Here is a 14,842-nt window from a genome sequence, read left to right on the forward strand (position 1 = left end):
GATTTTACTTAATTCATTGAGTAAGAATTTGACACACACCGCAATTGGACCTGTCTGTAATCGGCTTAGAAAAAACGAGATGTGTTCATGGAAGGTCATGAGTACGAATCCCAGATCCACCAAGCTGCCACTGCCGGGCCCCCGAGCAAGGCCCTTAACCCTCAGTTGTATAAATTGAAATAAAATTTAAGTCACTCTGGATATGAGTGTATGATAAATGTAAATCTCAAATCTATCCCAAGTAGCAATTTCCAAACATTGGAAACTGAGGAACATCGAATGTAAACAAATTTTTTAGTGCATGATTCCAAACTATATTTTCTCCTGGTTATTCCTTTCCATTCCCTACAGGAAGCTAAGTAGACTAAGCTGTTCGATTATTGCTGAATCGCTTCATCGTTTCTGTTCAACTTGTTTATCCTTTTGCTTAGTAATAGAGAGAAAAATGATAAAATCAAGTTCAATAAATGAGGAGAAGAAGAAACACTTCTCAGGGACACTTCTGCTTTAGTCAGAAGACCGACAGGGAGCATAAATAAGTGATTGAATGTCTCTCCATTTTTCTTACCATCAGGGATCTGTGTGTGCTAACTGCATTCAGTCATGCACTTCAAAACGAGGGGGGGACCTTGTGAATATAAATAGATCTCATCAAACCCGCCAAGAACCTGACTTGAGCTGCCAGATATGGTTTTTATGGTGTCAGTCTGATCAAAATCAGGTTTGTCAGGGGGCACTTAATGTAGATGACTCACAGCAACAAATGGTGAGCAACTTAACGGTTCATGAAAAGTTGATCAGTACCTGATTCATGAAAGGAAATTATACAGGACCGAGGTAGAAACTCCTAGAGACAATAGCAGTAAATACTGCATTGGTTCACTTAGATAAAAAGTTTCTTTTCTAATACTTACATGCGATAATATGAACAAGGGGATATTTCAGATCGCTTTGGTTAGGTGTATGATTTATTTTTCAACATTTTAATAATTATTATTATATTAACAGCTAAAAGTGTCAGACCATCAACTTGGAAATGATTTAAACCTTCATTTTGAAAAGCACGAGGCACATAGTGCATAGTGTAAGTGCATAGTATCTAGTATGGCATTTGGGATACAACGTATTTAAAAAAATAACTTGTTAGGTTTATACACTAGATGCTAGAGCACATATTAGTAGATAGTATGACACTTGGGACACAACTTCAGTTAGAAGAAAATAAAACCCTTCTAACATCCATACACTAGGTGATAGAGCACAGTGTAAGTGCATAGAATCTAATATGTCCTTTGGGACACAATCCAGTCAATATCAAGTGTTTTATAAGTATTTCTGTTTTTACCCAGGCCTACCAGGGGCAATATTTTTACTGGGGCAAGTTTGTTTTTGTCAACACAAATGTTTCTATCTTCAAAGTAAATGGTGATGTGAAACCCATTCCTGTTGTCTAAGATGCCCCAAGTGCTTGGTCATACAGTAAGCCTGGTAGCTCAAAATGGGGGAAACAAAAAGTTCAGATTAAAAAGCAGTGCATGTGTATTTGCTCTCCCCGTGCCTCGGGGGTTTCCTCCGGGTACTCCGGTTACCTCCCCCGGTCCAAAGACATGCATGGTAGGTTGACTGGCATCTCTGGAAAATTGTCCGTAGTGTGTGAGTGAATGAGAGTGTGTGTGTGTGTGCCCTGTGATGGGTTGGCACTCCATCCAGAGTGTATCCTGCCTTGATGCCCGATGACGCCTGAGATAGGCACAGGCTCCCCGTGACCCGAGAAGTTCTGATAAGCGGTAGAAAATGAATGAATGGTAAAGCATTTTTTTTAAGTTCTTTGACTCCTTTTTACACCCTAATGATAACTGAAATCAGCCCTGATCAAAAGTTTACATCTCCTTGAAAGTTTGGCCACATTATAAACACACAGGTTGACACACAGAGGTTTAAAAGGCTATTAAAGGAAAGTTTCCACACCTGTGACTCATTGTAATTGTAATTAGTGTCTGTGCATAAATAGACAGAGAGTTTCTCAGCTCATGTGGTGAGGCACTGACTTGGCTGGATACTGCACCATGGGGAAGACTAAAGGACTGCCAATGGACCTGAATAATAAGGCAGCTGAACTTTATAAAGCAGGAAATGGATATAAAAAGATCTCAACACTTGAAAATGCCAGTCATTGCTGTTCAAACTCTGATAAAGAGGTGGAAAATAAAAGGTTCTGTTGATACTAAGCCACAGTCATGTAGACCAAGAAAGATTTTACCCACTACTGCCAGAAGAATTGTTTTGGACACAAAGAAAAACCCCAAAACATTGAGAGAAATACACTCTGTTCTGAAAAAAGTGGTGTTTCAAGGAGCACAATAAGGAGGTGCTTGAACACAAATGACCTGCATGGTCGAGTTCCCAGGAGAAACCCGTTACTACCACAAAAAGGCCCTCCTTCAGTACACCTCGACAAGCACCTTGACAAGCCTCAGTCTTCTGGAGCAGTCATATGGAGTGATGAGACCAAAATAGAACTTTATAGTAACAACCATAAACGTTATGTTTGGAGAGGACTCAACAAGGTCTACAGTGCACCATCCCAATGTAAAGCATGGTGGAGGATCTCTCATGTTTTGGGGCTGTGTGAGCTCCAGTGGTGCTGGGAAGTTAGTAAAAATCTGATGACTTTTGATGATGAATGTAGCATGTTATCAGAAAATACTAGAAGACAACTTGCACTCTACAGCACGAAAGCTGCACATGGGACGCACTCAAATGTTCCAACATGACAATGATCCAAAGCACAAGGCAAGGTTGACCCTCCAATGGCTACAGCAGAAAAAGGTGAAGGTTCTGAAGGCCATCACAGTCTCCTGACCTCAATATCATTGAGCCACTTTTGGGAAGATCTCAAATGTGCAGTTTGTGCAAGACAACCAAATAATTTACAGGAACTGTAGGCATTTTGCCAAGAAGAATGGGCATCTCTACCACCTGAGAGAATTAAGGACCTCATGCACAATTATTACAAAAGACTGCATGGTAATCATTGATGCTAAAGGACACAATACATGATATGAATGTATGTTTTTGTGCCATTCCATTATGCCTTAAATATTAACTTGAGTCCTATAAGAAATAAGATTTTGCCTTGCCACTCATGTTTAAAGAAAAGAAAAAAAAAAACATTTAAAAACAGTACACATCTTGCAAATTCTCCCAAGGTATGCAAAATTCTGAGCACAATTGTATATTTGTTAATATCTGAAACGTGAACATATTGATTCCTGTTCTTCGGTGACTTCTGCAATAATATTAAAACAGAGCTAACACGTCCTTCCTGAATAGCTCCATGCAATATGTTCACTTCATTAAAGGTGAAAAAACAGCCAGATCTGACACTTCTCATCTTTCCCCATCACACACCTACTCCCCCAAAGAGTTTGCTTTGAGACCCAGTCCATCAAACACATGCTGTGTGGCATGTAATTTGAGCTCCAGTGGCAGGTGCTTGAGGGATAAAGCATGTCAATCTGTTACTATCAGATGCAGGAAGCTGATGAGTCTAAAGGACATCATCCAGGACATGCAGGTACACGGCGTGCTTCAGGGAAGTACATAATGTCTAAAGAGACATTTTGGATTTGATTATCCAAATATGGCAACTGGTTGGATTTCAGCTCCCTGGAACAATTAGAGATCTGTCTGATGCTGCATCTGCATGACAGGCTGTGTGTGTGTGTGTGTGTGTGTGTGTGTGTGTGTGTGTGTGTGTGTGTGTGTGTGTGTGTGTGTGTGTGTGTGTGTGTGTGTTGTTTTTTTTTCTGTGCACTTTTCAAACAAAGTTTTATTACTCTGTCTTTAAATTAATCTGCTCTTCATTAACAGTATTTATGGCTTTAATTTATGGTTCATTTTATGGTTCAGCTATAGGGATGTTTACAACTTTGCAAAGTGCGACAGTTTTATTGAATCCAAAGCACAAGAGAGGTGGAAAAAAAAAATCTTGTCTGTGTTCACATAGAGGAGCTTTTATCACTTACCGAGGAGCTGTTGTAAGACGAATAAGAAATAGAGAAGTGAAAAAATAAACAGTTATGTTTTATTCAGATTTCACATGTCGCATACAAAATGATCAGTGCTTTAAGATGATTTGTGATGGATAATAAACCTCTTTTACAAATATTAGATAACTAAGTGAAGTGTGTGTGTATGTGTGTACAGTATATATTCAATCATTCATTAGCTCATTTTCTACCACTTATTCGAACTACTTGGGTCACGGGGAGCCTGTGCCTATCTCAGGCGTCATCGGGCATCAAGGCAGGATACACCCTGAACGGAGTGCCAACCCATCGCAGGGCACACACACACACTCTCTCTCATTCAGGGCACACACTCACACACTACGGACAATTTTCTTCAGACTTCAAATGCCAATCAACCTACCATGCATGTCTTTGGACCGGGGGAGGAAACCGGAGTACCCAGAGGAAACCCCCGAGGCACGGGGAGAACATGCAAACTCCACACACACAAGGTGGAGGCAGGAATCAAACACCCAACCCTGGAGGTGTGAGGCAAGCGTGTTAACCACTAAGCCACCGTGCCCCCCTTGTGTGTGTGTGTGTGTGTGTGTGTGTGTGTGTGTGTGTGTGTGTGTGTGTGTATATATATAAATATATATATTTAGAAAAAAAGCAATAATAGCTGACATTTATTTAGACATGCTCATATCGATTTCTCCTTACACTATGAGAAGGATTTGTCCCTTTTTATCCACAAAGGCCACTCAAGTGCTTGCTCATATTATGGATGGCTTGAAAAATTCCATGCCAGTACACCAGGTTTATTTATATCCAGTGTCACATGGTGTTTGTTCTTATGTTCTCATCTGTTTGCCTCGCCAAATCCTTATCCCTTTCCTGCCTCTGCACACATGCTCCTTATATTGTTACATGGTTTGTGTGTCCTGTTTTAGAGTTTCTGTAGATCGTGTTTGTATTTTTACTGCCTACGTTTGATGCCTAGTGTTTTCCTGTGTCTGGTGTTTTATTTATTTATTTATTTTTTTAAGAAATCCCCTGTCTGCCTTCTATCCCTGCATTTAGGTCTGGATTCTGTTCCACTGAGGCACCCGGACCTGACAGTTCAGTGCTGTGCCATTCCCTACTTCCCTACTGCAACTCGCTCCAAGCCGGTCTATCTTACCTCTGAGTGCAATTCGAATCTACAACTAATCCAGACTGTAGCTGCATAACTCCTTTTCATCCTTCTTAACACTCTCTCACAAGACAGCTTTGCTGCCCTGCCTCCACTGGCTACATATAGTTGCCTGCATCCGATTGTGAAGCTTGCCTACAAAGCCAAAAACAGACCACCTCCCACTTACCTCAAAGCTCTTATCACTCCCCACACTGCTCTATGCTCCCTCTGATCCTCCAGCTCTCCTCGACCGGTCCCACTCTCTCTCAGGGTACAAAGAAGTATAAATCAAATCTCTCCACTAGTGGGCTTCAAACAACATCTAAAGACCTACCTCTTCTTGAGGTACTAATATAAGCACTTAAAAAAGTTGCCTTGCTGTATTTACCCCCAAAACTGTTTTTAGACTGATGCTATTCTTAGCCGCTGACCTAGTGAACCGGTATCGATGGAGAATTCAAAAGCACTTTTCTGAGTCTCTCCGGATAAGTGTTTCTGCCAAATGCCGTAAATGTACATTTATTTATTCCTTAATTCATCTTGAGCAATCTATTTATCGTGGTTGTGGTAGATATTGTACTCTATAGGAACACTGGAAACAAGGCTGGAATAAAGCCGGCATGGGATGGTTTATGAGGTGGGAGAAAACCAAGAAAAGAACCCTCATGAAGAGAAGAACATATCAAACTGCACAAGGACTTTTCAATCTGTCTTTACATGGAAACTCATTATTAAAGCTGTTAAACTAGGTCAAAAGTCCAAGCTTTTCTAATCAGAGTTATTTTCACATGAACTCTGAAAATACAAATACAAGTAAATCTCCAAAAACCCAGATCCATTTTTTTCCCATTTACTCAAATAAATATATATGATAGTGAAAGCTCTTGTGGAGGCTTTTGCTGAAAAGAGACTTTTTTCTTTTCTTTTTTAAAACAAGCCAAAAGAAGGAGAGAAACCACTGCTGTGATCTCACAGCATGGCATATGCCATTTTTCATCTGCAGTTTAAAAATTCACATGACAAATTCTACAGACAAATTCACAGTAGAACCACTACTATTATTTTATATAGAATTAAAAATGATTGTTTTTAGCTGGTTGGTAAATCTATGAATAGAAAATGAAACGTATGCAATAATCCTGTTTGTACATCAGTTAGTTTATTAGTATCTATCTATCTATCTATCTATCTATCTATCTATCTATCTATCTATCTATCTATCTATCTATCTATCTATCTATCTATCTATCTATCTATGTTTGTTTGTTTGTTTGTGTACTTATTTATTTATTTATTTATTTTACTGCAAAATTTTGTCATCTCCTCTATGATTGCTGGTCTATGGATGACGTGAAGAAGGCGAGGTGTGGAAGCGTATTAGAACAGAACTTCAATTAAAAATATGGAAAAAAAAATAACTTGTGATAATCTTTCAACTTAAAAGGTACAAAAGCTTTTTGAAGGAGAATAAAGTGTTATAAAACAGGAGAAAGTTAACTTATTAGGGAAATCACATTCAGAACCATTTAAGTGTAAGTTTTCACATTATTTATAGCTTAAAATTGGACATTTTTGCTCTGTGTTAGAAGAATTCTAATAAAGAAACCCTACTCTTATTGTTGTAAAGGGTTTGCACTCATACAGTATGCATGAATCTCCTAATGACCCAGTAAGTATTATTGTATTGTATTGTTGACATCATATTGTCTATGTTGTGAATTATTTTTCTATTACGTTATACACAATTTTTAAACGTATTCCTCGTTATTCTGCGTGTACTGCAGCAATTTACCGACAATTTCAGTTTGTGATTCATTAACAAACGATACATGTTTTTTTTTATTTATATTTAATGTTGTGGCACGTGTCTGAGACGATTTTAGTGATCATTTATGTTATGAATATTCTGTTATAACACTTTACACCCACCTCTTTTTTTTCCTTTAAGTTAATAAATCAAACTTAGAAAAAATATTTTAAAAAAGCTTGTCATTTCCTAGAAACCTTGGAAGTCTGATCTTCTGTCCTAAAGACTCACTAATGGCTGAACACCAACTGTTACTGTTATACTGTAAAGTATTAAAACCCAGGACTTCTGAACTAAGTAATATCTACTTTCAGAAAAAAACTACATAGAGTATGTATTAGCTTCCCAATAGAACACTGTCTTCCATATGCATCTCTGTGAATTAGTTACTTTAGAAACAACAAATCATTAGAATAAGTGCATAAACATAAACCTGTCATTTTAAATTACAGCTAGAATTACCTTCAACCGGGTTCATTATTAGCTCTACAAGTATGTTATTCAACAAGTATGTGAAAAGTTTCTATACGCATTATTATACTAATATCTCTGATAATATAAATCATTTCTTGATAACGTCACTTCTAACGTCAAGTCTTTTTTAATAAAAATAAAATGAAATAAAACGGTACTTATAGAAAATGCATCAATTAAGTTAATATTAAAACTATTATATTATTATATAATATTAGATTATTATGATAATATAAAATGTTGTGAGATAATAGCCTACTTTTTAATTGTTTAGTTTTTAGTAATTAGAAAAACACGTACAGGTGTTTGGAAACGTCAAATAATAATAAAAAAATATTAAAATAAAAACATGCTTTCAACTGACAAGTACACAGCCGGTTAGGATTAGAGAAGCATTTGTGTGTCCTCAGGATTGTTCAAAGCACTCAATAATATTTAAAATGCTTGTAATGTTTTTAAATTTGTTAATAAATAAACCTCAAATTATTATACAAGTCATTATTAGTCATATTTGATTGTATATTATAATAAATGGTGATACATGCTTTATATCCTGATTATAACTTAGACCTCTATGAAGCATTTTTAAAGTTTATGACTGTTTACAAGAAATTGTTACCAATTAATTATTTTTTGACTCAACAATATTACGGTATTACGAGTTTACAAATACTCACAGAAAGTGTAAATAAAATAGTTTTTAATACAACTATTTCACTTTGCACGTCATATTCATCGACTTAATATTTGTGAATCTGTAGGGGGAAAAAATAAGACTCACTTTCGAGGAGACATTGAGGAGACACCTGACACTCATGCAAGATTAAAAGTTTAACCAGATTTCTTACCCATGGTGCAGTTGGTGATGAAGAGCGGGTCGTAGGTTGCCGTCTCCAGCTCTCCAGGCTGGTCGTAACTGGATGAGATCCTGAACGGTGTTCCCCGAGCTCCCAGGCTGAGGTGCACCACTGCCCAGCTGCCAAGGAAAGACAAAACCAGCAAGATCAGCAACAGGAGCAGGCAGAGGGGACGGAGAAGAAGGGACGTATGACTGCTTGGGGTCAGAGCAGGCCCTGTGTAGCCTTCTTCCTCTCCCGGTGTCAGATTAGTCTCCTCTGGGGAGCTGGCAGAAGGTGAAGCTTGGTTTTCTGACACCAAACCTGCTCCCTCAGCCATTTTAGGCTCTATTTCAGTGTCAGACATGCCCTATACAAACAGGGGTCCAGCTGTAGCTCCGTGTGTAGATGTGAGCGGATGTGAGCGTATTGACGGACGGACGGACTTAGAGGTGTTCAGTGATCTGGCTTCCGACTGCAGAGCCAAACATCGCCTGTTATAATGTAGTCAGAGCACAGGCTAATTTTATTAAGCAAATTGAATAGATTTCACTTTGCCTTTGGGCTACTAACCAATGAATTTTCTTATCTCATTCATCACACCCTCCCTCTCTCCATAGTTGTCTGTCCGTGTCTCTTTTTTTCTCTTTCCCTCATTCCTCCCTCCCTCCCTCCCTCCCTCCCTCCCTCCCTCCCTCCTTGTTTCCTTTCTGATCATCCCTACTCCTTTTCCCTCTTTGTTCACCTTAGCTGTTGTGTTGTTGCCTACTTGTTAGGAGGTCTCTAATCTTGGCACAGGATTTACCTTGACATCTGATTCATTCAGTGTGAATTAGAGCTGAGAAGCATGACAAAACGGCATCTCCGGTCTGCAGTTGTTCTGAATAAACGCATGGACGGAGACAGATTTCATGCAAAGTGGCTACACTTAAACTGAATTGGTTGCATATAAATCAGGAGGAGCCGGACATTTTCGGTAAACGGGAAAACCATTCGTGGCAAATTACCGAGTTATTGCAGCAGCACTGTCACTTGAGAAAGATTTTCACTAGGAGTACATGAAGTATTTGTCCGTGTGAGTCGTCTTCATGTCGAAGTCGCTGTTGTCAATCCCATGTTACTGTAGCAGTACAAAAAAAAAAAAAAAAAAAGACAAACCTTTCCAGTTTACGTCTCAGACTGGGAGAAAAAGACTGAGTAAAAGAAACAGAATCCATTTTCTAAACGTCTTACTATTCATCCCTAGTTTCCCGAGGGAACTTCAAATTTTGTTCTGTGACCGTGACAAAAGTTCCTGCTTGACGTTTTATCCGGCGAGAACGAAGCTTCTAGACGTAATTTCGTTGTTTAAATCATTACATTCCTTCTGCTTTTCATCGCAAATGTGATTTTCTGGGGAATTAGATGAGGTGTAATACATATGATTGGATATAATACTTAATGTATTATGATTAGGATGACATTTCAGTATTCCCAGCTGCTGTAACTTAATGACTATTGTTCTGTGAGACTAAACACAGACCAAAAGACAAAACAGTTTAAATAGTTGGCAAGTATTTAAATGTATATTTAATGTATAATAAATCAAAGTGCTTGTCAGATTATTATTATTATTTATTTATTTATTTATTTATTTATTTATTTATTTATTTGAAAATTATAATTATTATTATTATTAGTAGCAGCAGTAGTATATTTAAGCAAAACACACACACACACACACACACACACACACACACACACACACACACACACACACACACACACACACACACACACCATGTGCTGCCGATACTACACAGGGTCAAAGTGGAGCCTGGAGCCTATCACACTCGACAGTGTGCCTCTGGACGGGGCACTAACCCATTGCAGGGCACAATCACACACAGACTCCTACACCATTTCACACACAATAGACGATTTAGGCAGAGACTACCCGAAGGAAATCCTCCAGATACAAGGAGAAAATACAAACTCCTTATACACAGGGAGAAGGCGAAGCAGAAATCAAAGCCCTGACACCAGAGAGGTGTGAGGAAAACATGCTAACCAGGAAGCTACTGTATATTGTATATTAAAATAGTATTAATTTGCTAGTTTATATGATGTACTATATCATGTATCTTTTCTATAATAATAACCTCCTGCATGCACACGGAACCGGTTATACGTATCTCAGTACGATATTTGTCTTATTGAATTATGGAAAAAATTCTTAAATCAACAGCAATTATTGTTTTTAAATGCCAGCAATATTTTTCATCAATTATGGAACGATTGCAAAACTGATCTAAGGCCCAGTATCATTCTTCGGTGTTACTAACACAAAATCGTGGACTGAAAACCAGATAGTGGATCCTGTAACAAATGGTAAGGATTAGAAGTGGAATTGGAAAAAGAAATGTATTTTTTTTTTTGGACCGTTAATGTTTACAAATGTAGAGATTTCCGATATTGGAATCAGTCTTGGATCAATGGAAACATCACCCTTGTGCATGTTACACAGAATCGCTGCTGTTACCATTCCTCATTATGATTCACATTGTAATTCATGTCATTACTCCAGGTGAAGCATCCTGCTCTGTTCTTTACGTGGTGTGTGTTTTGATATGAACGCTCACCCATTATCTAATAACACTATTTGATTCCTGAGCACGGACAGAACGGTGTCTGAGGTGTGGGGTTTATCAACTGTTTCGAATTTGGTTAATCTGCTTTGGACGCTACAGATGGGCCATGTTTTGTTTGGATTAGACTTCAATATTCAAGGTCATTGCGGTCACTCTGGAGTACGCTCATGTTTACGCAAGTGTTCATTTGCATTTGACCGGCTGTCTACTGCTATTGATTGGCACATGGGGGGGTGTTTCAAAACACAAACACAATATCTGGTGCAGGACTGCTAAAATATACTGACCTTTAACTTTATTAGGTACACCTGCTCATTCGTTCATCGAAAGCATCTAATTAGCCGATCGTGTGGCAGCGGCACAGCGCATAACACCTCAACTATAAACTGTTATAGAAAGGACATTATTTACATTTACATTATTTCCTGTTCAGAGTCACCCAAATGAGGATGATGTCCTCTTCTGTGTTTGGTTCCTCTCAAGGTTTCTTCCTCATAGTGTATCATCTCAGAGAGTTTTTCCTTGCCACCATCACCTCCAGCTTGCTCATTAGGGATAGATATTAGAGATGTATAGTATTTAAAAGTTTAAATTAACATGTTAAAATGAATTTTAAACTTTAAATGTATTTATTTGTTTGTTTGTTTGTTTGTTTTTATTCTTGATTATTTTTATGAATTCATTTTTATGTTTCTATACTTTCTATACTGTAAAGCTGCTATACAAATAAAAGTTTATAAAAGTTGTACAAATACAGTTGTATAAAAGTGCTATACAAATAAACTGAATTGAAATGTAATTGAGAAACATAAATAAATCAGCAGTTACAATTAGGAACCTACCGGGTTATAAATTTGCTGGAAAGACAAAATAAAAAACATTGAACAATTTATACTAGCATACATTTTGAATACCTCCTTTACTGTAGCCTTGATAAATATTTTTATTGTGTGTGTGTGTGTGTGTGTGTGTGTGTGTGTGTGTGTGTGTGTGTGTGTGTGTGTGTGTGTGTGTGTGAGTGAGAGAGAGAGAGAGAGAGAGAGAGAGAGGGAGAGAGAGAGAAAGGAGAGAGAGAGAAAGAGAGAGCATTTATAATGGATTTTAAATGAATCTGTATAACGCAACATTTTACTACTAAATCATTTACATTCCTGATTCTCAGCTTTCTGTCCTTCAAGGTTCTAAAGTTAGTGATTACTGAAAATGTGCTGAGGTGTTGTCAAATCGCCAGGTACTGAACTGCTCCTGAAGATATGGGATGCTTTAGCTATTATATATAATAACCGCTAATGACTTCCCATTTAGTTTGTCCCCCAAAATTAGTGATAATGAATACAATTAGTGCACTGAACTGCACCACTACAGGCAGGTGTACAGGCAGTAATAATACAGCTACAGATAAAAAGACTGCCTGGAGTCCATGCTGATCAGCACGTTTGTTTTTGTTTTATTTATTTTCGTAAAGATATTCTGACCTATTTCTCCTTTAAGTGTTTGCCATGCACATTTGTGCGTTGACTGATATGATATACTTCAAAAACCCTCGATTTACAGAACTAACAACACGCACTTCAAATTTACTTGAATCATACATGAAGGACAAATTATTCCTTTAAATCCCATTACGCATCATAAGTACTGTATATTTACTTGATTACAGTTTAAAATGACTGTAGCATTGTGCAAAGTGGAACTATTATATAAATAGATAAAATGCTGAATGTGTCATTCTTTAGTCCTTTTTATCTTTTATCACTGATGTAATTGGAAATCAAAAATTTTCAGTATAAACAAAGAAATTAATGTGCCGCAAAACAAAACGGACAGACGGACAGACGGACAGACGGACAGACAGACAGACAGACAGACAGACAGACAGACAGATAGATAGATAGATAGATAGATAGATAGATAGATAGATAGATAGATAGATAGATAGATAGATAGATAGATAGATAGATAGATAGGACAAGAAAACAAATATATTAACTAGGCAGGCAGGCAGGCAGGCAGGCAGGCAGGCAGACAGACAGACAGACAGACAGACAGACAGACAGACAGACAGACAGACAGACAGACAGACAGACAGACAGACAGACAGACAGATAGATAGATAGATAGATAGATAGATAGATAGATAGATAGATAGATAGATAGATAGATAGATAGATAGATAGATAACAATGAATTGCCATTTAGCATCTACCAGAAGTGCAAATAGTAGAAAACAAAATGTGTAAGTTACAGCAGGTCGTATGTGCATAAGTGTAGTAGGAATATGTGCAAGTTGTCCAATATGTCTAAAAAAAGATTCTATATATTGTGCAAATGTGTGCATTATGTACATTGTATGTACAAGAGGAACCAAAATAATATACAGAGTATGTAGAGATAATATACTGTACATAAACACAGGGTAAGCAAAGATTTACAGTTATATACAATTACTGTACCATTGGTAGAAATATGTAACGGAATGTACAGAGTGGAGCAGAACATGTATTAGTATTAATAGAGAAGTATTAGATGTTAGTATTAATATCTTTACTTTAAAGATATATACATTTGTGTGGGTTTTTTGTTAACATTTCTCTGAAGATATTGCCCCAGTGGGTTAGGTAAAAAATAGAAACCCTTATAATTCTACAACTTCTTAAAGACCTGAGTGTCTACTTATATCTGAGTCATTAACCATCTCTGTGGAGTGTGACAGGACAATGATGTCCAATGCTGAATACAGGCACAACCAATTCCACTTTTCGGTTTCTGGAAAGAAAAAGTTCATTCATTCATTCATTTTCTACCGCTTATCCGAACTTCTCGGGTCACGGGGAGCCTGTGCCTCAGGCGTCATCGGGCATCGAGGCAGGATACACCCTGGACAGAGTGCCAACCCATCACAGGGCACACACACTCTCATTCACTCACACACTATGGACAATTTTCCAGAGATGCCAATCAACCTACCATGCATGTCATTGGACCGGGGGAGGAAACCAGAGTACCCGGAGGAAACCCCCGAGGCACGGGGAGAACATGCAAACTCTACACACACAAGGTGGAGGCGGGAATCGAACCCCCAACCCTGGAGGTGTGAGGCTAACGTGCTACCCACTAAGCCACCGTGTCCCCCGAAAGAAAAAGTTAATAAATAAATATGCAAGCACTGACAATTGCGGTATAAGGCTGCGGTATAAAAGGAATAAAACACTTTACGAAATAAACACAGTTGAGTGGCAGTGTTAAGTCTGATTTACTTATCAGTGATTATCATTCTAGAACCTTTTGTCATTTATTCCTCTCTTCTATTTACATAATACTTTGCTTTTCCTTGTCAGATGTTTAACAGCTGCCGATTCTTTACAGTGAATAAACTCTGTGTGTGTGTGTGTGTGTGTGTGTGTGTGTGTGTGTGTGTGTGTGTGTGTGTGTGTGTGTGTGTGTGTGTGATAGTGACAGTTAAATTTATCTCTGTTGCCTTGAATGTGTTGCCATGATTTACATGCTAACTGCTTGCATTAGGGAAATTGACGCTGCCATCTTATCAAACATCTTTATGAAAATGAACACGCAAGACAAAAGAGAGATGCCGATTTTGGAGAGAGAGAGAGAGAGAGAGAGAGAGAGAGAGAGAGAGAGAGAGAGAGAGAGAGAGAGAGAGAGAGAGAGAGAGAGACTCTTTGAAGTTTGAAGCACAAGAAGTAAACCAACTATTTGTGAGATACAGATTTTGATTTTTAAACAGTGATGAGATTTTAATGTTGTAATATAATCTGTGTAGCTAAACAAAGAATCAGGATTCGTTCAGGCCCCGTTCTCACCTGGCATTGGGAACGTGTCTCTTGTGCCCACCAGACTTCCACTACATATATTTTCACATTGAAATGTACGGAAAATCATGTCTC

The 14,842-nt window shown here is 38.0% G+C and overlaps 1 protein-coding gene across 1 annotated transcript in view; it reads right to left on the reverse strand.

The window, feature by feature from the left end:
* Positions 1 to 14,842, reverse strand: part of alk (ALK receptor tyrosine kinase) — a 481,244-nt gene that overhangs the window by 68,633 nt on the left and 397,769 nt on the right. Inside the window, exon 8 of the mRNA XM_047821514.1 lies at positions 8,320 to 8,447. Within this exon, the coding sequence (XP_047677470.1) occupies positions 8,320 to 8,447 (128 nt within the window). The remainder of the gene's footprint in view (positions 1 to 8,319; positions 8,448 to 14,842) is intronic.

Source organism: Tachysurus fulvidraco, chromosome 12, assembly GCF_022655615.1.
Source record: "Tachysurus fulvidraco isolate hzauxx_2018 chromosome 12, HZAU_PFXX_2.0, whole genome shotgun sequence".
NCBI classification, from domain to species: domain Eukaryota; kingdom Metazoa; phylum Chordata; class Actinopteri; order Siluriformes; family Bagridae; genus Tachysurus; species Tachysurus fulvidraco.